Source organism: Erythrolamprus reginae, chromosome 7 (genome assembly GCF_031021105.1).
Source record: "Erythrolamprus reginae isolate rEryReg1 chromosome 7, rEryReg1.hap1, whole genome shotgun sequence".
Lineage (NCBI taxonomy): Eukaryota > Metazoa > Chordata > Lepidosauria > Squamata > Dipsadidae > Erythrolamprus > Erythrolamprus reginae.
Genome location: NC_091956.1, coordinates 39,902,723 through 39,929,020, shown reverse-complemented (window position 1 = coordinate 39,929,020; position 26,298 = coordinate 39,902,723). Strand labels below are relative to the sequence as shown.

General features: G+C 49.1%; 1 protein-coding gene across 4 annotated transcripts in view; it reads left to right on the top strand.

The window, feature by feature from the left end:
• Positions 1-26,298, top strand: part of TAPT1 (transmembrane anterior posterior transformation 1) — a 255,474-nt gene that overhangs the window by 204,804 nt on the left and 24,372 nt on the right. For all 4 annotated transcript variants that reach the window (XM_070757336.1, XM_070757340.1, XM_070757339.1 and 1 more), the window contains one exon: positions 25,576-25,635. In XM_070757336.1, coding sequence (XP_070613437.1) covers positions 25,576-25,635 — 60 coding nt within the window. The remainder of the gene's footprint in view (positions 1-25,575; positions 25,636-26,298) is intronic.

The window sequence follows — 26,298 nt, the reverse complement described above, 5'->3', positions numbered from 1 at the left end:
GTTCCACCAAATCTGCCTCAGGTTCGGCCATCCAGTGTTGGATCTATTTGCGACCAAAGCCAATGCCCAGCTCCCTCGCTTCATCTCCAGGTTCCCGTCTCCGGGAGCAGAGGCAATCAATGCTCTCAGGAGTCCTTGGCCTCCAGGTCTATTGTATGCCTTCTCTCCAATTCCAATTCTGCCAGACGTGATCAACAAAATCCTCCTGGAGAAGGCCCGAGTAATTCTGATTGCCCTTCACTGGCCTCGCAGGCCCTGGTTCGCGGACCTCCAACAACTGTCCGTCCAGGACCCCTGGCGACTCCCCGTTTCGGAGGATATGTTGCGACAGGGGGCCTCCTTCCATCCGGATCCAGAGTGGTTCCACCTCACCGCCTGGCTATTATCCGGAGGGACTTAGACCTGCGAGGGTATGACCCGGACACAGTGGAAATCATCCTGAAGTCTAGAAGAGGGTCTACCAACCGGATCTACGACCATACTTGGTCCAAATTCCATCAGTGGTGCTCGCAGGAGGGCTTATCCCCCCTGTGTCTTCCCATCCACAGGATAATCGCCTTCCTCATGAAAGGTTTCCACCAAGGCCTCTCTACCAGCACCATCCGCCGACACCTGGCCGCCATTTCTTCCGTCTTGGCGGGGCCTCGCAGGCAGCCCCTCCGCTCCTTTCCAGAAATCCAAGAATTTCTAAGAGGAGTGGCCAACCTCAGGCCTTCTAAAATCCACAGATATCCTACCTGGGACTTGCCACGGGTTCTCCACTCTCTTACTCAGGCACCTTACGAACCCCTGAACTCTGCGTCCCTAAGGTACCTATCCTTCAAGGTAGCATTCCTGGTGGCGATTACATCCGCCCGACGCATATCTGAGTTGGCAGCCCTTTCTATCAGACAGGACCTCTGTCAGTTTCACCAGGACAAGGTGGTTTTGCGACTGGACCCCACCTTTCTACCAAAGGTCAGTTCCATGTTCCACAGATCTCAGGATATCGTCTTACCTTCCTTCTGCCTCCAACGAGAGCATCCCCTGGCAACTAGATGGCACACTCTGGATCTCACTAGAGCGCTAAAGGTTTATATCCAACGCACAAGATCCATCCGGAGGTCTGAAGCACTCTTCATAGCCTACCATCCCAGATCCTTGGGATCCAGAGTGTCTTCTACAGTAATAGGTCGTTGGATCAGAGGGACCATCTCTAAGGCCTACGAGACAGCTTCCCTCTCCATTCCAAGGAATATTACAGCGCATTCCACCAGAAGTGCTGCCACATCTGCCGCTTGGGCGACTCAGGCTCCGTTGGAAGAAGTCTGCAAAGCAGCCACTTGGGCCTCGCCAAATTCCTTCATAAAGCACTACAAAATCGATTCGTACGCATCAGCGGACGCTGCCTTCGGCAGAAGAGTACTCCAATCCGTTATCTCTCACGATAGCAATGTACTCCCACCCTAGGGACCTATCTCTTGGGTATGTCCCACGTGACTGCTGGACCCACTCCTTCAGTACGGAGAATAGGCGTTGATTGCTTACCTGAACGCCTCTTCTCGTACGGTGAGTGGGTACAGCAGTCACTTCCCTCCCTTTGTGTGGTCTTCTTTACCTTCTATTCTAATTTCTTATAACACATGAGAGTTGAACATTAAAGAGCTTCACTACTGAGCCTAGTCTACGGATTCGCGAATTCTGGGGAAGGGGCGGATCCAGCAGTCTTTTTTAATACTAGGCTCAGTTCCAACGGATTGGACAGGAGCAACCCACGTGACTGCTGTACCCACTCACCGTACGAGAAGAGGCGTTCAGGTAAGCAATCAACGCCTATTTTCTGTGGAGCTTCAAAATGGAATCCTGATCTGCTGATCTGCTTCTAAAAGAGTGCACTGGTCAGACAGATAATCCTCGACTTCTCTTCTGACCCCAATGGAAGCCAACGTTTCTATCCCCTGAGTAAGATGGTTATTAAGTGAGTTCTGCCTCACTTTACCATCTTTCTTGTCACAGTCGTTAAGTGAATCCCTGCAGTTGCTTGTCAGAAGATCCCAAAAGATGTTCACATAACCCTGGGACATGGCCACCATCATAACTAACTTGTCAAATATCCAAATTTCGTCCAATAACCTCTTCAGTTTTCTAACGAAGTCCTTCCTTCATAGAAAGGAAGAATAGAAAGAATAAAATGGAAAAGGGGATACAAATTTTTTTTAAAAAGGGATCAGTTCAAAGTTCTGCTCAAATTAAAGAAATTGGAGTTTGAGAAGGGTTGATTAAGCTTGGAGTATTGTTTTGTTTGCTCTTTTTTAACTTTAATTATTTTTTCTATTTAGATATATGAATTTAGGAATTGCTGATCTGTTTTAATAAAGTTAGAAGTACTATAATAAGATATGTAGCAGGTGATACTGATTTGGATTAATGCGTAAATGGAATTGAATTTAGAATTGTTGGGGAGATGATAATGATTTTTAATTGATTGAAAATAGAGAATATTTAGGGTTTTTTTCCTTTTTTCTTTTCTCAAATTGACTGAAATTTCAGATTAATAATTAATTAAAAAAAACTTTTTGCAACTTTTTGCATGATTGATATTAGTTACTAACAAAATACCACATTTTATTCATGGAAAATTAGATGGTACACTGTATTGTTTGAATGTATGTTGAGAGGGGGAAAAAATTACATCCCCCCCAAAATGTCTTTCCTTCCTCTGTCCCTCCATTCATTTCATTCTTCTTCCTTCCGTCCTTGTTCTCCCAGTGGCTGCTGGGAGACTCTGCACCTTTATCTTTAAAGTTCGCAGCCTCCCCCCCCCCCCCAGGCGCGTGGCGGGCTGGCAGTGGAACAAGGAGCTCGCATGCGCACACGCGCGTGAACCTTCACCAGTGGAAGACTTTCCCGCACTTTCCTTGCCGTTCTCCGCCCCCAACTCCGATGCCCAGCTCCCCTGCGCAGCCTTGGAAAATACTGCGCGGGGATTGTTTTTGTGTGCGTGGCCACGCACCTTCGAGGGAACATTGCTTGGGTCCCATCCCCCTGGTGTATTCTCTGCCCTGGTGGTGGTAATTGCGGGATTGGGCTAGATCTATTTCAACTTCTTCAACAAGGGCACAACACCCATGGAGGATGTGCAGGGCATCCCTGGAGATGCAGGTGTAATAGATGCCATCCCATCTTGGAAAAATTATATCATCACATCTTTAGGCCAGTGGATTAGTCTGCATACTAGGCTATGGAATTCTTGGGTGTAGGCAGCCATAGATTGCCAACCTTGGCTTATCATTTTGATTCTTGTCCTGACCTTCCAATCCACGAAGAGATCTTCAGATCTCTTCTGGAGGGCTTTCAAGTTGTGCAGATGTGGCCATCATTGTTATGCAGGGAACCTTCCACTCCACAGCACTCCCCTCCAGTGCTAAGGTCACATTTCTCACCTTAGCCTCTTCAGTTTGTCTTCGGTATCTCCACCTATTAATTTCAATCCCCCCCCCCAAATTAACTGTTATTAGCTTAATTAACCAAGATAGTTATATTTCTCTTGCATTTTAATTTTAAGTCACATTGCTTCCTCACTTTTCTTAATCTTTTTATTCATCATTTATTTTTCTTGTTCCCTATTTTATCATAACTAAATGCCCCATAAGGATCAAAACTTCATTTATATAAGTTTCTTAGGCTCTCATAATGCTTCTCATATGTCATAATTATTGTATCTACATTATTCCAAGTCATTTAATTCTTCAAATCTCAGCATAATGTATTTTTCAATTACATTTAAACCAATTTTATATATAGAATAATAAACAATAATATACCTTTTTTATTTGACTTATTTCTACTCTCTAATTCTTGGTTTTCCACATTTATGCTGATAATTAATTATATTGAGTCAAAAAAATAATCTGTCACCATTATCAATTCATCCATCTAATGTACAATGTCGACCTGTATAAATCAGTTTCTAAACAATTAACATTTTTATCACAATTAAATCTAGGATAGTAATTATAAAAACCGGGGGGAGGGGATTCCTATAGCATTTCAATACCCCTCATCCATTTTCTTTTAATTTCTCAACTACTTCCATGTATATGTATATATCCATATCCATGTGTGTGTGTGTGTTTTCATAGATTTTCATGGGTACATATATGAAGGTCTTGGCATATTCAGGTTTCTTCCCATGTAAGTTTCAGAGATTCCTGGCGACGTTTCGACGAGGTCCTACTTGTCATCTTCAGGCTGGTGCCTTTGGCCTTCTTCACCCTAGCTCAAGGCCAAAAGCACCAGCCTGAAGATGACAAGTGGGACCTTGTCGAAACGTCATCAGGAATCTCTGAAACTTACACGGGAAGAAACCCGAATATGCCACGGGTGGATCTTGATACACACACACACACACACACAATTTCTTCCCTTTCTTTCTTTTATCTTTATACCAAAAAGTTATCTTTCCCCACACTCTTTTTTCCCTTCTTAAATCTGTTTTCTGTGTATATCTATTTTTTTTGTTTCCTTTTATAACCTTATGAATCTGAAAATAATCATCATCAATCTGGACATAGTCATTTTTAATGTCTTTCTCTTTTATCACTGTAAACCCCAGTGAAATCCTTATAAGTTTAAGTAGTATATTCATCAGGATAGTCATTGGTCAGTATTTCATTATCAATATTTTTCCCTTTTCATCATCATTTATAATATTTTCTTCAATCTTCTTTTCTTCTGTTATCTATTTTCCCACTTGTGTCTTCATTCTTTCCTTTCTCAAGTACAGTGGTACCTCTTCTTATGAACTTAATTTGTTCTGTGACCAGGTTCGTAAGTAGAAAAGTTCGTAAGAAGAAACAATGTTTCCCATATGAATCAATGTAAAAGTGAATAATGTGTTCAAGCCCATTGGGAAAATCCAAAATATTAAGGCTTTTTAAAAAAAAGCAGTGGGCGGATGAAGTGGAGGCGAACGGGGTGGGGACAGAGGCGAGCCATGGAAGCCACAGGAGAGACCATCTCGCTGCCAAAATGTGTCTGTGAGAGCCCCGGTCATCCATCGCCCGCCGCCCCCCTCCTGCCGGAAGCACGCAAGGGGCCAAAGCCAGGTGTGGGTAAGAGTGGAACTTTTGGCTTCTGGATGGACAGGAGAGCCTGGAGTCATCACCTTCCTGCCCGCCTGCCTTGCCGGTCGCTGCCCCCTTGCCAAAGGCGTCCATCCCACCCGCTCCAAGAGCTGCACTGAGGCCACCCAGGAGCCGCCACTGCCAGGATGGGATCCCCTCGCTGCCCGTGTCCCCACTCCATTAGCCTCTGCTTGATCTTCCTGTCCTTGTACCCTGCAGGAGAGCAAGCGAGTGAGCGAGAGAGATGACCCTTCTCTGGCCATGCCTTGGGAGGACAAGGACACCTGGTCTTGAACTCGGGTTAAGCCCCTCAACTCCAAAGGACAGCCAAGCATGGCACTTCGGAACCGGGATGGCTGTGGAGCAAGGCACTGCAGCTCATCTTTCTCGCTCATTCACTTGCTCACTTGCTCTCCTGCCAGCTACAAGGACAGGGAGGCATGGCGTCAGGGCAGGAGAGTGAGAGAGAGAGAAACAAGCCTTCTCTGGCGGTCGTTGGGAGCTCTGGTGGGAGGAGCAGTAGCCTGGCTGGGCAGACCTGCCCTGCTGCAGCGCGCACAAGAATTAAGAATCAACTACTCTTCCTTCAGGCGGCCGAAGAAAGCTCATTTCTCTCGCTCACTCTCCTGCCCACTACAAGGACACTGTGGGGATAAAGTCCTGATGCCGTGCCTCCCTATCCTTGTAGCCAGCAGGAGAGCAAGTGAGCAAGAGAGAGAGAGAGAGAAGCCACAGTATCCTTGTAGCAGGCAGGAGAGCGGGAGAGAGAAATGAGCCTTCTCCGGCTGCGTGAAGGAAGAGGAGTTGGTACCGAATTCTCATGTGCGCTGCAGCGGGGCAGCTCTGCCCTGCCAAGCTACTGTTCCTCCCGCCGGAGTTCCCAATGACCACTGGAGAAGGCTCGTTTCTCTCGCGCACTCGCTCTCCTGCCCGCTACAAGGACACCGCGGCTGTTCTCTCTCCCTTGCTCATTTGCTCTCCTGCCATGTTGGGAGCTCCAGGGGGAGGAACAGTAGCCCGGCCAGGCAGAGCTGCCCCGCTGCAGTGCACACAAGGGTTCGGAACCAACTCCTCTTCCTACTTCCTGGCGGCATCTCTGCAAAGACGGACTCAAGTGTTGGCCTCCTCCTGAAGACAGCCCATTCCAGATGGCTTCGGCATTTGCTTTCCGCCAGGCTGCCACCGCCTGCCCGAGATACAGCGAGGTCTGAACTGAAGGGACCCGCTGAGTGAAAGAAAACGTTTTTTGTCCTCCTGGCAGCAACCACCAGCACTAAGTGAGAGCCAGGGAGCCTTGTCTGAGACCGAAGCACGAGTCCTTGCCACAGCCGGGATTCCCCGCCTCAGGACTGCCGGTGCAAGGCAAAGGAGGCGGGGAATCCCGGCGGGGGCAGCAAGCAAATGGGAAATCCCGGCGGTGGCAGTCACAAGGCAGGGGAAATCCATGCGGCAGTAAGAGGACGCACACGCAGTAAGAGATCCCACGGGCTTGGGTTCGTAAGGTGAAATTAAGAAGAGGCAAACAAATCTTAAATACCGGGTTCATATCTCAAAACGTTCGTATGAAGAGGCGTTCGTAAGAAGAGGTATCACTGTATTTCAATTTCAAGAGATTGTCTGAGATCATTAAGAAGATCTTTAAATATCCAACCAACTGTTCATAATCAATTTCCTCCATGACCTTTGAATCACAATTCTCAGATCCAAAAAACGATTTAGGCAGGTTCAACCTGTTTTCAAAAGTTATTCAGAGGTGTCACCACTCCTTAATAGTTTATTGTTTACATGTCTCAAAGTCACAAATCACTAAATTTTCAGTCTATCCAGCTGCTTTATCTTGTAATTACAGTGAACCAGCTAGCACCTGAGAAATAAATCCCAATCCACTGCTGTGTAAACACAGAAAGTTCCATTTATTATTAGAGCCATGTCTGGATTCTAGCCGTGACCAGTACAGAATTTCACTTCCGTGATTTATTTTTAGGTTAAAGTTCATTTCCACAACCGCACACCCACAAGTGCATCACATGTACCAATCCGGGGAAGGGAATGCTAGCTTCTCCTTGTACAGTCGATCTATGGCTCTGCACAAAGAATGTGCTGTAGTTCCAACCTCTCTCTCTCTCTCTCTCTCTCTCATTCCTCTCATTCTCTATCGCTGTTATTCTGTCAGGAGGTCTGACAGGCGCCCCCCTTCCCCAAACCCCCATCTCCTGAACAATTGAGTGAAGCATCTGGGCAGTACCGCTTCTAAAACATTCTCCACTGCATCTGGAAGGAGAGTCCAACATGGGTAATGTACCAATCCTATTGGTAGAGACTGAGTTATAATTAGCATAATAATAGCTACCGCCCCCTTACTGCTCCCATGAGCCCCAGTTTTAAAAACTCAGTCCAAGAGTAGAGACATACTGAGTTTTGCTCTTAGGAGTTAAATATTTAGAATTAATTTGTAAATAAAAATAAGTTGATTGTTGTTGACCTGTTTAATCCTGTTCTTTGTCTTTCAGATTGGAAGGATCGCAGATGATGGAAGAACAGAGGGGTTTTGTATTCCCTCTGTGGGAACACCCCGTAGAGGAGCACCCAGCCTGGGGTCCCTGACCTCTGTGGCCAGACCAGGGCTGTCAGCTGAAGGTGGAGGGGTCCGCTCCCTCCACTGGGAAGCTTGAGGACGCTGTCGCAGGGCTCTGGACAAGGAACGGAGCTGCGCCTCTCAGCTGTTCAGCAGCCGCCGAACAAGCCGCCGCCGCCACCGGCTTGGAAGCCGCAGGGCGAGAAAAAGACGCTGGGACTGCCGGAAACCCCGGCGAGGCCAGTGAAGCCACGAGCGCGCCACTGGCGATGCAGCGGGAGCTGCCATGAGCCGCAATGGGGGCTGGAGGCCGCAGCGCCCCCCCCCCCGCCACAGGGGCAAAAAAGCCGCGAACGGCATGGGGGCCGCCATGTTGGTTGCTACTTGCGCAACCCAAACAGCGCCAACAGGAAGTCCTTCCTGCAGCTGGTAGGCGCAAAGAGGCTGCAAGCCTCAGTGCGCAGGCGCGATTGGCCAAAGGAGACGGTGGCCATCTTTTGCTGATTCAGAGCCAAAAAATTGCTGAGCAACGAGGCTACAGGGCCAAAACGCTGACGGTTCCTCAGTCAACTTGAATACTGTGAGTACTATGGAGGAACAAACGGGGCTCGAGAAGGCTGCCTCCCCCACTGGGGCCAAGGAAAAGCCTAAAGGGAAGGCCAAGGAGAAGTCTAAGACTTCACAGGCCCCAGCCCCAGCCTCAGCTATGAAGGAGGTCGAAAAACGGATTAAGGCCTTAGAAAAGAAACTGGAGGCGGCTCTACAGGCCTTCCCCTCCACAGTGCCACTGGGCCAGAGGCAGGTTTCAACACCTGACCCAGTCACCATGCCGGCCTTTGGGTTTTCTGAGGAGGACTGGTCACCTGACAGACATTCACCGGTGTTACCACGCACCATGTCCTCTCCAGGCCCTTCATGGAGTAGACCTGAGTCAGCTAGCTATGCTAGAAGAAGTTCCCAGGGCCCAGCTGCCACGTTCACGCCCACAGCGGCTGGACTGAGGGCACAGACAAGCACCTGGCAGGATATGCCACCTGACTTGCAGGATCTTATTGCCAACGTTTATTCTCAAGGCATGGCGGCTGGGGCCAATAAATATGGCCAGCAACCTTCTCAAGCAACAACTGGGCAGATCTGGTCAGCACCGCCCCCCTCGGGCCTGGGGTCCTTATCAGAGGAGCCACTCATGGGAGCGGGCAGCGACAGGGAGTATGACCTCTCTGAGGACGAAACAACTCCCGAGCAACCTCAACCGGTAGGCCTGTTTAAGCCAACATTGTTCAGGACTCTGTTGTTTAAGGCTAAACAGGTGATGAACCTACCAGGTACAACTAAGACAACAGAAGATGCAGACAAGACCCCAGATGCCTTGCTTCAGGAACCCCAGCCCGAGTCAGAACATTTCCCGGCATCAAATATTTTCCTGCAGGGAGCCAAGCGCCCTTGGCAATACCCAGCTGCGGCTCAAGGTCCATCCAATCTGGAACGTCGCTTCTACACGTTCGACGAGGAGGTGGAGAAACTCCTCGAGTTTCCACCCATAGACCAACCGGTCGTGACCTTGGTCTCCAGCTCCCTGGTGCCCTCTGAAACGGGAAAGCTTGAAACCAGAGGACCGGAAGGCGGAGATACTCCTAAAAAAGGCACACCAGATGGCGAGCTGGGGATTTCGAGCAGCAGCGGCTGCATCCTTTATCAATAGAGCTTCTCTCCGGTGGATACAGGAGATGCAATCTCGCCTGGGACCGGAGGATGGAAGGCTACGTCAGGACCTGGCTAAACTACGAGCTGCGGCGGAATTTTCCGCAGATGCCACATTGCACGCGGCTAAATTTTCCAGCAGAGGCATGGCTACCACACTTGCAGCACGCCGCCTCCTGTGGCTTCGACACTGGCCAACCAATCTGAAGTCCAAATGGAGACTGGCGTCAGCCCCATTTCAAGGCTCTATGCTCTTTGGGGATATATTGGACAAGGTCCTCATTGAGGACAAGGACAAGAGAAAGGTCCTCCCCAGAACAGGCAGGCGGCAGGACCGGAGATCAGCGCCATATACAAGGCGCCAAACGCCCCGCTGGGATAGCACCACAGGGGCGGTCAGGGCCAAAGGTCGTACACGCAAGGTCAGTTCTCAAACCAAACCTTCAGAAGCGACCGGGGGTCATTCCAAGACCGACCCAGGGGCTACCAGGGCTCGAGGCGGCCCTTTCGGAGGAACACCCAGAGAGGCTTCCGCCGCTCTAAGTGACTCTGCCACCCAGTTGCCACTCGGCGGGAAGCTCCAGCACTTCAATGCCTCCTGGTACACCACCACCTCAGACCAATGGGTCCAAGCTATGGTGTCAGGGGGTCTACGCCTGGAGTTTGTAGGCCAACCCCCCAACCGATTTATACACTGCCCAAAGGTCCGAAAGCCGCAAGACAAGCAGCAACTACAAAACGAAATTGCTCATTTGCTGGAGATTCAAGCCATCGAGCCGGTACCCGCCTCAGGAGGAGGGAAAAGGATTCTACTCAAGGATTTTCATTGTTCCCAAGGCTTCAGGAGGTTGCAGGTTGATTCTCAACCTAAAGCAACTCAACCTTTTCATAAAATACAGGCGATTCCACATGCACTCGCTTCAAACTATCTTGGCCTCAATCAGATCACAGGATCTGTTAACGTCCATCGACCTGAAAGAGGCGTACCTGCACGTTCCCATACACACATCGCACCGGAAATACCTCTGTTTTTGTTCAGAGGGAACACACTACCAATACAAGGCCATGCCATTCGGCCTTTCGTCAGCCCCACGGACTTTTACCAAGCTCCTGGATGCCCTGACGGCACACCTGCGCTCTCAATCCATCAGACTGATGGCGTATCTGGACGACATCATCATACTGTCCAGGTCGCCAACGCAGGCGGGACAGGACTTAAACCAAACTATACGGACATTGGAAGCTCATGGCTTTACCATCAATCTAGAAAAGAGTCAATTGGTCCCCAGTACCAGGCTTTTACACCTGGGAGCGATCATAGACACCTTGTTGGGCTCAGTCTCCCTCTCCCCAGAGAGGATAGCGAATATACAACGTTTGATAGCCGAGCTCAACCAACACAGACAGGCCCCCATGTCACTGTTGTCAAAGGTGTTGGGAACCCTGGTCTCGGCTATAGGGATTGTACCCTGGGCCAGACACCACATCCGGGCCCTACAGTGGTTTTTACTGCCAGCACAAAGGGCCAAGGTGAGCCACTCCCATCAGCGAACACAAATACCACAACACGTCAAGGTTTCCCTGAGATGGTGGACATCGCCCGCAATACTCAGAGGTTCTTCCTTTCAGACGGAGGACAAGATGATTCTCACTACAGATGCCAGCCTTTACAGTTGGGGAGCTCACATCAGCCCCCACATGGCGCAGGGCACATGGTCAGCAGAGGAATTGACACCTATAAACATCAACTTCCTCGAACTCAGAGCGGTCTTTCTGGCTCTTCAGGCTTTCTGCTCTATTGTCCAGAACAAACACATACTAGTGCTTACAGACAATGTGGCGACCAGAGCCCATTTGAATCACCAAGGGGGCACGAGGTCGCGTCGTCTCATGGACGAGACGGCAAATCTGTTCGATTGGGCCGAACTTCACCTAGCGTCCTTATCCTTTTGCACCTTTTGTGACAAGGAGGGCAAGAACCCCAAGGAGGCATCGGTGATTACGGTGTTGGAATTCCTGCAGGCAGGAATAGACTGGGGACTGGCTCCTAACACGTTAAGGAGACAGGTGGCAGAACTCCCACCATGATTCAGATACCGGAGTCTCGTTCACTAGCCCATCATTCGTGGGTCAGAGATTTTATACGTGGAGCCTCAAATTCACATACACCACCGTTACGGAGATTTCCCTCATGGGACCTATCGATAGTACTTAAGGCTTTGACAAAGCCACCATTTGAGCCTCTGAGATCGATTCCGCTTAGGCTCCTCTCCTTGAAAACAGCCTTCTTAGTAGTGATTACTTCGGCACGCAGAGTGTCAGAGATTTCAGCCCTCTCTGTGAGACCAGATTTATGTATCTTCTATCCAGATAGAGTGGTACTCCGCCTGGATCCGTCATTCATTCCCAAGGTGAACACTTTGTTCCACAGGAAACAGGAACTTATATTGCCTGACTTCTGCACAAATGGAAGCCATCCATCGGAATTAAGATGGCATAAAATTGACGTAAGACGTGCTCTAAAGATTTATATCAGGAGAACTGCAGCATTCAGGAAGTCTGAGACTTTGTTTGTTTCGTTTGCTCAACACAGAATGGGACTTGGACTATCTTCTAAATCGATAAGCCGTTGGCTAAAGGACTGCATTCTGGAAGCCTACAGTGCGGGAGGTCACGACTCCCCACCGGGCCTAACAGCTCATTCAACCAGGAGTGCCATTCAACCAGGCCTGGACGACACAGGCCTCAATAGAAGACATTTGCAGAGCTGCTACTTGGGCGGCACCTACGACATTTATTAAGCACTACAAGTTGGACTCATTTGCGTCTGCTGAGGCAGCGTTTGGTAGACGTGTGCTACAGAAAGTGTGTGCATCTCCAACGTCCCAGTCAAGACCTTCTCCGTCCCATGGGCAGTAAATCTTTGGTATATCCCATGTTGGACTCTCCTTCCAGATGCAGTGGAGAAGACTCGTTGTACCTACCTGAACGGTCTTCTCGATGCACTGGAAGGAGAGTCCAAACCCACCCGACTAGTTGAAGTTCAGAGATGTCGGAGATGGGAAGTTTGAAATTCGTTGTATTAATAAAAGTTGGTTATCCTCTTACATTGTTTTTCGTTTTTAAAACTGGGGCTCATGGGAGCAGTAAGGGGGCGGTAGCTATTATTATGCTAATTATAACTCAGTCTCTACCAATAGGATTGGTACATTACCCATGTTGGACTCTCCTTCCAGTGCATCGAGAAGACCATTCAGGTAGGTACAACGGGTCTTCTACCTCCTCTCTCCGGGAACCCTTGGCTTATATGGGTAATTCTCACGGAACTGCCTGACTAACCTATCAGCCTTGATATCCCGATTCTTTACCTAGGTAGCCTCTGATAGAGGGTACCCCTTCCAATGAATTAGGTACTGTAAATTTCCTTTAAAAATGCGAGAATCCAAAATCTTTTCACTTCGTAGTAGGATTCTCCCTGAGTCACAACAGGGGAAGGGGGCGGCTGTGTGTGTGTGGCCTAATGTTGGATCCGATCACTGGCTTTAGCAGGCTGCAGTGAAATACAGGGTGGATCCTCCCTAGGATTCTAGGCAATGCAAGCTGCACCGTGACCGGGTTGATTACTTCCACAATTGGGAAAGGGCCCAGGAATTTTGGACCTAGCTTTTTGTTAGGCAACCTCAACCGAATGTACTTGGTAGATAGGAAAACTTTATCTCCCACTCTAAAAAGGGGCTCGGTAGATCGGTGTTTATCTACTTGCTTCTTGTAGGCTTGCACTGCCACCACCAGCACATCCTTGGTGTCCACCCATCCTCTCTTTAGTTTCTCCATCCACTCTGCCAACGTGATGGACGAGGGAGGTTCTGTAGGTAGTTCCGGCATGGGAACGAAATCTCGAACCTTGGTAACCTGGAAAGGAGTTAGTCCCGTGCTACGGCATACAGAATTGTTGTAAGCTACTTCTATGAAAAGCAATAATTCAGCCCAGTCGTTCTGCTGGTAACTCACATAACATCTAAGGTATTGTTCCATTAGGGCGTTAGCTCTCTCTGCTGCTCCATTTGTGGAAGGGTGGAACGCAGAACTAAGTCCTTAGCTGGAACCAATGGTGCGAACAAATTCTCTCCAGAATCTGGAAGTGAATTGAACCCCCCGATCTGATATGATCCTGCGGGAGACTCCATGCAACCTGTAAATGTGTTTTAGGAATAACTTCGCCAAGTGTCTGGTAGTAAGTAGCCCCGAACAAGCAATGAAATGGGCTTGTTTGGAGAATAAATTACAGTCCATATAGTCTTGCTCTCAGGGAGTTCCCCTATGAAGTCCATCGCTATTTCTTCCCAGGGCCTAGTAGGGCTGGCTATTTGCTGCAGTAATCCAGGGGGTCTTCCAGGCCTATGCTTTCTGGTGGCGCAGGTGGCACAACTTTTCACATAGCCTTTGACTTTTGCTCTCATTCTGGGCCATCAGAATTGTCTCCGCACCAGGTGCAATGTTTTCAGAAACCCGAAGTGGCCCCCTAGTCTGGAGTCATGACTCCATTGGAGAATATCTAATTGCAAGCTGGTAGGCACATACAGTTTGGTTCCCTTCCAAGCCAACCCTCCCCTCAGTGTTAGGATTTCTTTGTGGTTGTTGAACTATGGGTCAGTGGGCAAAGCCGAGTTCAATTTTGTCTCCCACTCCCCTTTTCCTGTTGGAGACTGTGTCCTGGGATGGTCTCAGGTGAGGACAGGTGCAGCTTTCTCCTCACTTTCAGGAGAAGGGGAGAGACATGGGATGATTGGATGTACTTCTTCCTCTCTCTTGCTATTGTACTGTGGTTTTTGTGACAGAGCGTCAGCCATGTAATTCTTCCCAGCTGGGATATGTTTCAGCCTAAAATTGAAACGTCGGAAGTATTGTGCCCATTGTACTTGCCTTGGAGAGAGCCTTCGAGGGGTCTTTAACGCTTTGAGGTTTTTGTGGTCTGTCCATACTTCAAAAGGAATAGCTCCACCTTCTAGAAATTGCCTCCATGTCCTCAGAGCTTTACATACGGCATATGCTTCCTTCCCCCAAATGGCCCACCTCCTCTCGGTGGGGGTTAGCTTCTTTAAAAGGTATGCACAAGGCAGTAACTGTCCTTTCCCATTGTCTTGTAATAACACCGCAGCTATTGCCACGTCGCTGGGATCTGACTGGATCACAAACTTCAGTTCGGGGTCAGGATATTGCAGGATTGGCTCCTTTGCAAAAAGTCTTTTGAGCCTTTCAAAAGCCTTTTGGCATTCCATCATCCACCTGATTGGCTGAGATGGTCTGGGCTTAGTGGCTACTGACTCTAGTTCAGTTAGGGGCAAGGCAACCTCAGCAAAAGCTGGAATGAACTGCCAGTAGAAATTTGCAAAGCCTAAGAAACTCTGTAGTTGTTTGTGTGTGCGGGGAGTTTGCCAATTTAACACAGCCTTCACTTTGGCGGGGTCCATTTCGATGCCTTCGCTGGATATGCGGTATCTCAAATAGTCTACCTACATCTGGTGAAATTCGCATTTGGAAAGTTTTACATAGAGCTTAGCAGCCAAAAGTTTCTTCAAAACTTGCCTCACCAACTTGACGTGGTCAGGGAGATTCTGGCTGTACATAAGAATGTCATCTAAGTACATGAGAAGTTTCTATAGGGGGTCGTGTAGAACTTCATTTATGTATTGCATGAATACAGCAAGGGCTCCTTTTAGGCCAAATGGCATCACCCAAAACTGGAAACTCCCTAATGGGCAGTTGAAAGCGGTTTTCCACTCGTCCCCTTCCTTTATTTGGATGCGATAATACACCTCCCTTAGGTCTAGCTTGGTAAAATACTTCCCCTTTGCTAGATGATTAAGCAAATCCTTCATGAGGGGGAGGGGATACGTGTTCTGCACGCACACACCGTTCAGGTTCTGGTAATCAACCACAAGACGAACCCCTCCATCCTTCTTGAAGAGGACTGGGGCTGCTGTCCTGGATTTTGTAGGCTGGATGAATCCCCTTTTTAAGTTGGTGTCAATGTAATTTCTCAGCTCTCCCAATTGTTTGGGTGACATTGCGCACATTCTAGGTTTTGGGACAGTGGCTCCTGGTTCAAATTCTATAGCGCAGTCAGTGGGTCTGTGAGGGGGCAGATCATTGCAGTCTTTCTCACTGAACACTTTTCCCAAGTCTCTGTATTCCAAAGGCACCCTCTGGAGATCCGGAAGTGTTCCTTCTTTCATTGTGGCCGCTGCCCAAGACCCGTCTGGCTCCTCCCGGGGAGGGATTTTTCTCCTGTCAGTATCTGGAACAGGTTTGGAACTCAACGGGAGGAAAGGTTTGCGATATACACCCTCCCAGCAGATGGTGGGGGTCCATTTGTCCAGCCAGGCCAAACCCAATATGATTGCATCCGATATCTTGGAAGCGACTATGAATCTCAAGAGTTCATGATGTCAGCTTATCTGCAACTCCACTAACTCAGTGAGGAGCATGGCAGGCAGTCCACCCACAAGAGAGCTGTCCACCTGTTGGAACTGGATGGGCTTCGCCAAAGGCCTAGTTCGGATTTTTAACTTCTCCACTTTGTCTTTACTGATGAGACACCTTGAACACCCTGTGTCTATCAGAGCCCGTATTTCTTCCTCCTCTCCCGTGGTCGTCACCCTAATCCTTGCTTTAACGAGTAACGGATGGATGGGCTCACTCACCATTGGGTCACATTCTCCGCCAAGCTCCTCATCCCAATCGGGGCTGGTCTCTGAAGGAATGGGGTCTTCACTCTCAATAAGATCCTCAGGAGCCCACAACTCTGTTGTTTGAAAGGCCCAGCGTCCCTGGACAGGGGCTTCTTCAGATTCCCATTCTGCTATTTGGCATGGCTCGGGTTTAGGGGGAGAGAGGGACGTGAAGCAATCGGTCCCCTTATGCCAATTCTGGTCACATTGATAGCATTTTGTTCCCCTCTTGGCCCCTGAGCAAGGAGGCCCCAGGCGGCAAGGGGAAAAACAACGTCTCAAAAAATTATCTGGTGTATGAAGGAGAGGAGGAGGTTCCTTCTCAGCAGGAATCACTTCACCCAAAGTGACCACGTTGGCATACCAATCTTGAATGGTCCAGTTTCCTCCCCCCTGCCTCTCACAAGCCTCTCTCAATTCTGGATCAAGTGCACTCTTGAACATATGGATCAGTTGGGTTTATGGCCACCTCAAGTTACATGCAATTTTCTGGAAAGCTGCCACAAAAATCTTCACAGGTTTGCCCGATTGCTTTAAATGGGAAATCTGGAAATTTTCCTCTGGCTGTGTTTCTGCCCTTTTCCACTGGGTGGCACCCTCATATTGCAATTCAGAAAACAGTTCAGACCAGCCACATTCCTGCGTTCCAATGTTATCTTCACACTGCAGCTGGCTCATTGTAATTTGAGATGTAGCCAGAGAATTGTATGTTTTCTCTTTTAACATTCCCAATAAGAACAATTCCAGGTTTTAAAATCTATGATTTGTTTCGTGAATTCTTCTATCCATTTCTAGATCTTTTTCCAGTATTTTCTTGCCTCTCGGCACATCCACAATATATGGTAGTATGTCCCCAGATCTTGTTTGTAATTCCAACATTCTCCACTGCACTTGGAAGGAGAGTCCAATGTGGGTGAAATCACCAATCCTATTGGTAGAGACTGAGTTAATTAAAATATCAAGCAGGCACCACTCCCCAGTAGCCCCCCATGAGCTCAGTTTTAAAAACTCAGTCCAAGTGTAGAGACTGCTGAGTTTTTTCTCTTAATAGGAAATTAAAGTTATACTGTATACCAGTTTTAATGATCTCTTCTGTTTTTTCTCTTTCAGAACATTGAAGATCCTGGAGGGGGTCTCTGCCCTCCGCGGGCACCATTCCCCACCGTTTCTCCTCGGGAGCCTCTTCCCTCAGAGGGAACTGCTCCAAACGAGGAGCAACCCAGCCAGGGGGCCCTGGCCTCCGAGGCTAAACCCGGCTGCAAGCTGAAGGTGGGGGGGGTCTGCGCCCTCCCCACTGGGAGGCACGAGGGAATCCCCGGGATTCCCCGAAGAAGCGCTATTTATTTATTTTTATTTATTCATTAGATTTGTATGCTGCCCCTCTCCATAGACTCGGGGCGTCTCACAACAGCAATATAACAATTCATGACAAATCTAATAATTAAATAAAAACATTTAAAAATCCCATTATTAAGCAGACATACACACAGACATACCATACATAAATTGTATAGGCCCGGGGGAGATATCTCAATTCCCCAATGCCTGGCGGCAAAGGTGGATTTTAAGGAGTTTAAAAATGGCAAGGAGGGTGGGGGCAGTTCTAATATCCGGGGGGGAGCTGGTTCCAGAAGTCAGGGCCGCCACAGAGAAGGCTCTTCCCTTGGGACCCGCCAAACGACATTGTTTAGTCGATGGGACCCGGAGAAGGCCAACTCTGTGGGACCTAATCGGTCACTGGGATTCGTGCGGCAGAAGGCGGTCCCGGAGATATTTTGGTCCAATTCCATGAAGGGCTTTATAGGTCATACATAACCAACACGCTATGGAGTGAGAGGCAGCCGCAGCGCCTCTCAGCTGTTCGGTGGTCGCAGGGAACGCTGCCACCGCAGTCCCGGAAGATCGGGAACTGTCATTGGCTCTGAAATTCAAGAGCGGTGAGCCGCCGCCCCTTGAATGGAGGCCGCGGAAGTTGCAGAGCACCGCTCATCGCCTAAGGGTGCCGCCATTTTGGCAAGGTTCTTTCCCGCGCCCGCCATTAAAGTGGAACGCGGGAAATGCTTCTTCCGCCCAGCTGATGGGCACGAAGGAAGCGAAGGGCCCTACTGCGCATGCGCAAGCCCCTGGAGAGGCCGATCGCCATTTTAACACCAAGAGAATAAAGGAATAGCTGCTTTCCGCAAGTTCCAGGCCACCAGATACCTCCACTTCCACTCCCACTCTGTGAGTAACATGGAGGAGCATTCAGCAAGTGAAAAAGTGACCTCCCCTTCTAATGCCCCCAAAGATAAGGGCAAGGCCATGTATAAGATCAAGGCCTCACATGCGTCTTCATCATCCTCTCTCAAAGAGGCAAAGGCGCATTAAGGCCTTAGAGCAAAGGTTGGAGGCAGCCCTCCACAACCCCATGACAATGCCACCTCTGCCCAAGTGGCAAATACCTCAGGCCTTGGACTCTTTAACCCCTCAGTCCACCTTTGGGCCTACAGGGATGTTGTCTGAACAGGATTGGTCACCAGGAAGGCAGTTACCATCTTTGCCACATGTATTGCCCTCTCCCGGCCCAATTCTGACCAGGCCAGGATCTGTAAGTCACTCCTTAAGGAGCATGCAGCGCCCTTTGGCCACATTTATGCCTACAACAGCTGGGCTCCGAGCACAGCCTGAAACGTGGCAGCAAATGTCCCCCACTCTTCAAGACATCACAAATGCATACTCTCAGGGGATGGCGGCGGGGGTTCAACAGTATGGCCAACAACCCTGTCAAGCACAACCTAGGAACCTCTGGTCTGCACCACCACCCTCCTCGGGTTTGGGATCCTTGAGTGAAGAACCTCCCTTCCTAGATGACAGCGACAAAGAATAAAATCTATCTGACGATGAGACAACCCCTGAACAACCATTAGCCACAGGATTCTTTAAACCAGTGGTCCCCAAACTATGCCCCGCGGGACACATGCGGCCCACTGAGACCATTTATCCAGCCCGTGGCAGCGCACAAGATTTTACATGGAGCCGGGCATTGGGGTTGGGGGCGGGGAGCGGCGAAAGTGCGAATGTTGCGCGCGCACTCCCCATCCCCTTGTGGGCTGGCAGGGGGATGGGGGCGGAGAGGCCACAACCAAGAGGTTCAGCACCCGCCCATCCGCGGTGGGCGGGAGCGGCCGCGGCTCCCTTTTCTCTCACCGGCAGCCATCGCCGCAGGTTCCTTGGGTGGGAGCTGCCACTCCCTCTGGGCAGCCCAGCCAGGCGGCCGTAGAAAGTGCAGAGATTATTAGAAAGTGGCAGAACCCGCCCGAGGAACTCGAGGCAACTGCTGCCGGCTTGGCTGGAGGCGATGGCGGTGGGTGAAAGAAAGAGCTACAGCTGCCCCGCCCACCACGAATGTGCTGGTGCCAAGCCTCACCGCTCCACGCCAGGCGGGCTGGCTGGTGGATGAGGTGGGGAGGCCACAACCGAGAGGCTCGGCACCCGCCCATCTGCGGCGGGGGGAGTGGCTGCGGCCATGGCTCCCTTTCCTTCTACCACCTATATCTACCGCCGGTGGCCGTCACTGCAGGTTCCTTGGGTGGGATCTGCCACTCCCCTCTGGGCAGCCCAGCCAGGCAGCCGTAGAAAGTGCAGACATTATTGCACTTTCTACGGCTGCCTGGCTGGGCTGCCTGGAGGGAAGTGGCAGATCCCACCCAAGGATCTCGCAGCGACTGCTGCCGGCTTGGCTGGAGGCGACGGCGGTGGGTGAAAGAAAGAGCTACAGCTGCCCCGCCCGCCGCGAATGTGCTGGTGCCGAGCCTCACCGCTCCACGCCAGGCGGGCTGGCTGGTGGATGAGGTGGGGAGGCCACAACCGAGAGGCTTGGCACCCGCCCATCTACGGCGGGGGGAGTGGCTGCGGCCGTGGCTCCCTTTCCTTCTACCACCTATATCTACCGCCGGTGGCCGTCACTGCAGGTTCCTTGGGTGGGATCTGCCACTCCCCTCCGGGCAGCCCAGCCAGGCAGCCGTAGAAAGTGCAGACATTATTGCACTTTCTACGGCCACCTGGCTGGGCTGCCTGGAGGGAAGTGGCAGATCCTGCCCAAGGATCTCGCAGCGACTGCTGCCGGCTTGGCTGAAGGCAACGGCGGTGGGTGAAAGAAAGAGCTGCGGGCGCCCGCCACGTATGCTGGTGCCAAGATTCCCTGCTCCACGCCAGGCAGGCTGGCAAGGGAATGGGGGCGGAGAGGCCACAACTGAGCTGCTCGGCACCCGCCCATCTGCGGTGGGGGAGCGGCCGCGGCTCCCTTTCCTTCTCCCACCGGCAGCCATCGCCACAGGTTTCTCAGGTGGGAGCTGCCACTCCCTCTGGGCAGCCCAGCCAGGCAGCCGTAGACAGTGCAGAGATTATTGCACTTTCTACGGCTGCCTGACTGGGCTGCCCGGAGGGAAGTGGCAGCTCCCGCCCAATAAACCTGCGGCGCCGGCCGCCAACTTGGCAGGAGGCGCCGGCAGTAGACATAGGCAGTGGGAGAAAGGACACGTGGCTGCCCCTGCCCGTTGCGGATGTGCCGGTGCCAAGCCTCCCCGTCTCCCCGGCCTCCGCAGAGAGGTAAGGAAGAGAGAAAGAGAGAACAACAGAGAGAGAGAAAGAGAGAGTGTGAGAGAGATCAACAGACAGAGAGCGAGATAGAAAGAAAGAAGGAGAGAGAACATGAGAAAAAGAGAGAGCAAGAGAGGTGGGGAGAAAAATAGCGATAGCAAGAGAGAGAACAATAGAGAGAAGAAAAGCAAGAGAGAAAGAGTGAGAGAAAGAAAAAAATCAAGTGAGAGGGACAGAGAGAAAGAAAGTAAGGAGAGAGATAGAAAACAAGAGAAAGGGACAGAGAGAGATAGAAAGGGAGAGATAGAGAGAGAGGGAGGGAGGGAGTGAGAGAGTGAGAGAGAACGAAAGCAAGAGAGAAAGGGACAGAGAAAGAAAGCAAGAGAGAGAGAGAAAGGAAGGGAGAGATAGAGAATGAGTGAGAGAGAAAGAAAGCAAAAGAGAGAAAGAGGGACAGAGAGAAAGAAAGAGAGAAAGAAAGAGGAATAGAGAGGGAGAGAGAAAGGAAGAGGGAGAGATACAAAGAAAGTGAGTGAGAGAGAGAGAAAAGGAGAGGAAGGAAGAGAGAGAGAAAGAAAGAAAACTCGGCAAGGAGTTGGGGACTTGCTCCACTTCACCTCCTCCTCCTCCCTCAAGGCGGCGGCATTAAGAAAACCGCAGGGTTTTTTTTATAGTCTGGCCCTCCAACAGTCTGAGGGGCAGTAAACTGGCCCCCTGTGTAAAAAGTTTGGGGACCCCTGCTTTAAACCATCGCTATTCAGAATTCTACTCCATAAAGCGAAGCAGGTGGTGGATTTACCAGGCATCACTAAGACACCCGAGACCACTGACACCTACCACTCTGTTTAAGGAACCTCAACCCGAATCAGACCACATACCATCCTCAGAGATCTTTCTCGAGAGTGTGAAATGACCTTGGCAACACCCGGCAGCAGCACAAGGCCCCTCTACTGTCGAAAGGAAATTCTACACCTTTGACAACAAGGTTGAGAAGCTGCTAGAGTTTCCATCTATTGACCAACCAGTAGTGATGCTGGTTTCCAATGCCCTGGTGCCTTCAGAGATGGGTGAAAGCCTCAAACTGGAGGACAGAAAAGCAGAGACACTGTTGCGAAAAATGCATCAGATGACCAGTTGGAGGTTTCGGGCAGCAGCTGCAGCATCCTTCAATAGGGCAGCGATAATGTGGTTGCAGGAAATGCAAGACCGACTCGGACCGGACGAAAGTCATCTGCGGCAAGATCTGAGTAAGCTACTGGTGGCAGTGGAGTTCTCTGCTGATGCCACCCTCCACGCAGCCAAATTCTCGGTGAGAGGCATGGCAACCACCCTTTCGTCACGACGCCTCCTCTGGTTGAGGAATTGGCAGGCTGACTTGAAATCTAAATGGTGTCTAGCCCCATTACCCTTTCAGGGCACCAAGCTTTTCAGGGAAGCGCTAGACTCGGTCCTCATAGAGGACAAAGAAAAGAGAAAGGTACTCCCTAAAGCTTATAGGCGGCAGGACCACCAGTCCAACCCTTACACACATCGACAACCCTTTTGGTGGGAGCCTTCCTCGAGTACTGGCCAGAACTCAAGGTCGTATTTGCAAGGCCAATATAGCTAGACCTCATTCAGAAGCGACCACACATCCTTCCAGGACAGGTCCAGAGGCTACCAGCAAACGAGGCGCCCCTTCAGAGGTAACAACCAGAGGGGCTTCAAACGTACCAAATGACTCAGACACGCTCCAGCCCATAGGAGGCAATCTTCAGTGTTTCAGTACTTCCTGGAGGACTACATCCTCTGACAAATGGGCGTTAGCCACGGTGACCCAAGGACTGTGGTTGGAATTTCTTCAGCCCCCACCCAACCGCTTCCTACACTGTCCAGTGCTTCGAGATCCATAAAAAAGGTGACAAATACAACAAGAAATTACTCATCTCTTGGACATCCAGGCTATAGAGAAGGTGCCCCGCTATGCGGAAGGCACGAGCTTCTAATCAGTAATCTTCATCGTCCCCAAGGCTTCTGGAGGCTGCAGAATGATTCTCAATATGAAAAATCTAAATGTCTTCATACACTACAGAAGGTTCAGGATGCATTCTCTCCAGACCATCTTGGCATCAATTCGGCCGCAAGACCTCCTGACGTCTATAGACTTAAAGGAAGCCTACCTGCACGTCCCCATCTTTCCAGGACATCGAAGGTTTCTTCGCTTCTGCCTGGAAGGGACCCACTACCAATACCAAGCCATGCCATTTGGTCTCTCATCGGCCCCTTGGACATTCCCAAAACTATTAGACATCCTGACAGCCAACTTCCGCTTTCGGTCCATCCGTCTGATGGCATACTTGGACGATATTATTATCCTGTCCAAGTCCCCTTCCAGGGCAAAGGAGGATTTAACCCTTACAGTACAGTCACTGGAGAAGCTGATCAGACTAAAGATGCTAGCCAGATGAATACCTGTAAGTAGAAATACAGTACAGTGGTACCTCGTGATATGAACCCCCTGTGATACGAACATTTCGAGATACGAACCCGGGGTTCAGAAATTTTTTGCCTCTTCTTATGAACTTTTTTCGACTTACGAACCTGAGCCCGGGTCCATGGGCTCTCTTACTGCGCCTGCGCTCTCTGACTGCTGAAGGGATTCCCCTGCCTTATGACTGTCACCGCCGGGATTTCCCATTTGATTACAACCCCTGGTGGGATTGGGGGGGGAGAGCTGCGCCTGCACCTGGAGCCCGCTTAGGAGCCGCCCTGCTTGGCGGAGAAGCTGCAGCTGCCGCTGCAGCCACCCCGAAGCGGCTGCGAGAGCGCTTTCTCCAGATTGTTGTCAGCCAAAGCGCCTGGGGTTTTTCCTTTGCTTTCCAGAGGCTGGGCGAGATCCCCCCTCCTCCTCCTCCTCCTCCTCCGGGGACAGATGTGCGCTCCCCTTTGTGTCCACGGCCAAAGAAGCGGCGGCCAGTTGAAGTAGCAGCTGCTTCTCCTCCCTCTAATTCTGAGCATCTCCGTCCAGGAGAAACCGCTCTGACTCCTCTTCGCCCCTCCTGCCCATCTATCCATCACCTACCTATCTATCCACCCATCCATCCATCCATCCAGAGGCTTGCCTTAGAACGGAATAGAAACAGTTTGATCCTCAGCAGCTGGGCAAGTCTAAGCAGCTTCTACACGGTCCTCTTCACTCCTCTTGCCCATCAGAAAGACAAAGAGAAGGGGAAAGAGAGGAAGGAAAAGAGAGTGTGTGTGTGTGAGAGAGAGAGAGAGGCTGACTGCCTCTCCTTTGCAATGCTACCTGAAGCTGCCTAGCTGCTTCGTCCCTATCCCAGGTGAAAGTCCCGTCCCCCCCAATTTTCTTAACATATCCAGGACTGGCAACTGTTTCAGTTTTCTTCTTAGGCAAGCCTCTAGATGGATGGATGGATGGATAAATGGATGGGTGGGTGGGTGGGTGGGTGGATGAATGGATAGATAGATAATGGATGGATAGATAGATAGATAGATAGATAGATAGATAGATAGATAGAGGATGGATGGATGGATACAGTAGATAGATAGAAAGATAGATAGATAGAGTGAAAGATAATGGATAGATGGATAGATAGATAGATAGATAGATAGATAGATAGATAGATAGATAGATAGATAGATAGATAGAAACATACATTGATAGATAATGGATGGATGGATAGATAGATAGATAGATAATGGATAGATGGATGGAGAGAGAGAGAGAGATAATGGATGGATGGAAAGAAAGAAAAAGAAAGAAAGCCCTCACCCGGGTTTCGTGAGGGCCAGCCCATTGCCGGCCCAGCACACCACGAAAACACGCTCAGTCGGAGGCGGGGGGGGGGAACAGCTCCGGGAAAGACAGGGAAGCCCCCCCCCCCCATCCACACACAAACTTCTCCAGGGGAAAAAATCCTTTTGGATTTTCCTATTGGCTTGCACGCATTATTCGCTTTTCCATTGATTCCTATGGGATACATTGTTTCATTTTACGAACTTTTCACCTTACGAACCTCATCCTGGAACCAATTAAGTTTGTAAGATGAGGTATTACTGTATTTAAAAAATACGGTATCTTGTAGTTTTTGTCCCATAATTTTCCCAAGTATTCCAATTCAATTAGATGACCAAAATTTTGTGCCCAGGTTATCATCACTTATTTTATTGTTTTTTCCATTTTAATGTTTAGCAGGCAATTTTATTTTGTTATCATTATTTCCTCTGTTCCCAATAGTATATTATCTAATTCTTGATATTTTTCTTGGAATCCAAATTGAGTTAGGTCTTTTTTGTATTTTGCTGAAATCTGTAGGTATGGCCACTAATCTATTTTTATTCCCATCAGTGCCAAATCTTCTCTTGATTTCAAATTATTTTGCTCATCTAATAACTCTTTGTATATGACTTTTTAAATCCAAATCTAATACATTGGGTGAAATTGTCGCTTCTAGTGGAGATATCCATTTAGGCATTTTTGTATAATACTTTTTCTTAATTTCTATCTAATCTTCCAGTAAAGTTCCTCTGATCTAGTGTCTCTGAAAGTATTTGTGTGTTTTGTGTTTTTCATCCCACTTAAAATTATGCCAGCCTGTTTGTAAATTGTGCCCTTTTATTGATAACTGTTTTTTATTAGTGAGTACTATCCATTCCTTTAACCAAGTTATTGTTGTTGCCTGGTGATATAGTTGCCAATCAGGTAATCCAAAGCCTCCTGTTTCCTTTTAATAGTTTTTTATTCATCCTTGCTTTTTCCCCACTCCAAATAAATTTCAAAAGACTGAAGCATTTTCATATGCACATTTACATATATTTTATCTCTAATAATAAGTGTCTGCTACTAGTTTAATAAAAAAAATTGCATATGTTGTCCTGTCCACAGGTTTACAGTGAATACAAAGCTAGCCTTGCCTTTGACTTTGTTAGCAGTCGGCAGAAAAATGTAAGTGTTGGATTTAGTTTTATACATCCTTTTTAAAAATCCAGTACTGGGAAATGTGCACATTTAATTAGATTTGCTTGCAATTTAATTTTACATTAGGAAGAAACTGGAAAAGCATTGCAATTGGAGAGATTCACCATATGTAACTTGGATCGCTCTATGAAGTTGAACTTCCAAACACATCCCTGCAACCACAAGCCCTAATTTAATTTCCAGTATTCCTAGGAAATGCCTTTCACTTGCACTATTTATGTCATAATGAACTAGGAATAAAATATTATAGGAAGTAATTAAACCTAGTTTTTAAACCATACAGTGTTGTACCTTTAAATTTGTATGATCCCAGGGCCCTCCATTAGATAATTTAGAAGTATCAGAAAACTCTCCTAATGGGGGGATTTGCGCATGCATCGAGAGAGATAGATGCCTCTACAGGGAACTCCCTAATGTGAATTAGAAAAAGTGAAAGTTAACCCCTGACAACCCTCTCTGGCTTGGTGAAAAGTGGATTGAGAGGAAGATAATCAAACGGAGTTTTTGAAAACGTGTTTGGATCATTTCAAAAAGAGAAGCAAGCTACTGTTTTAAATGTGAGTAAGGGGGGGAAAATAGAGAACAAAGGAAAAATGGCGACTACTCCGGATTTGGGGGAAAAAATGGATT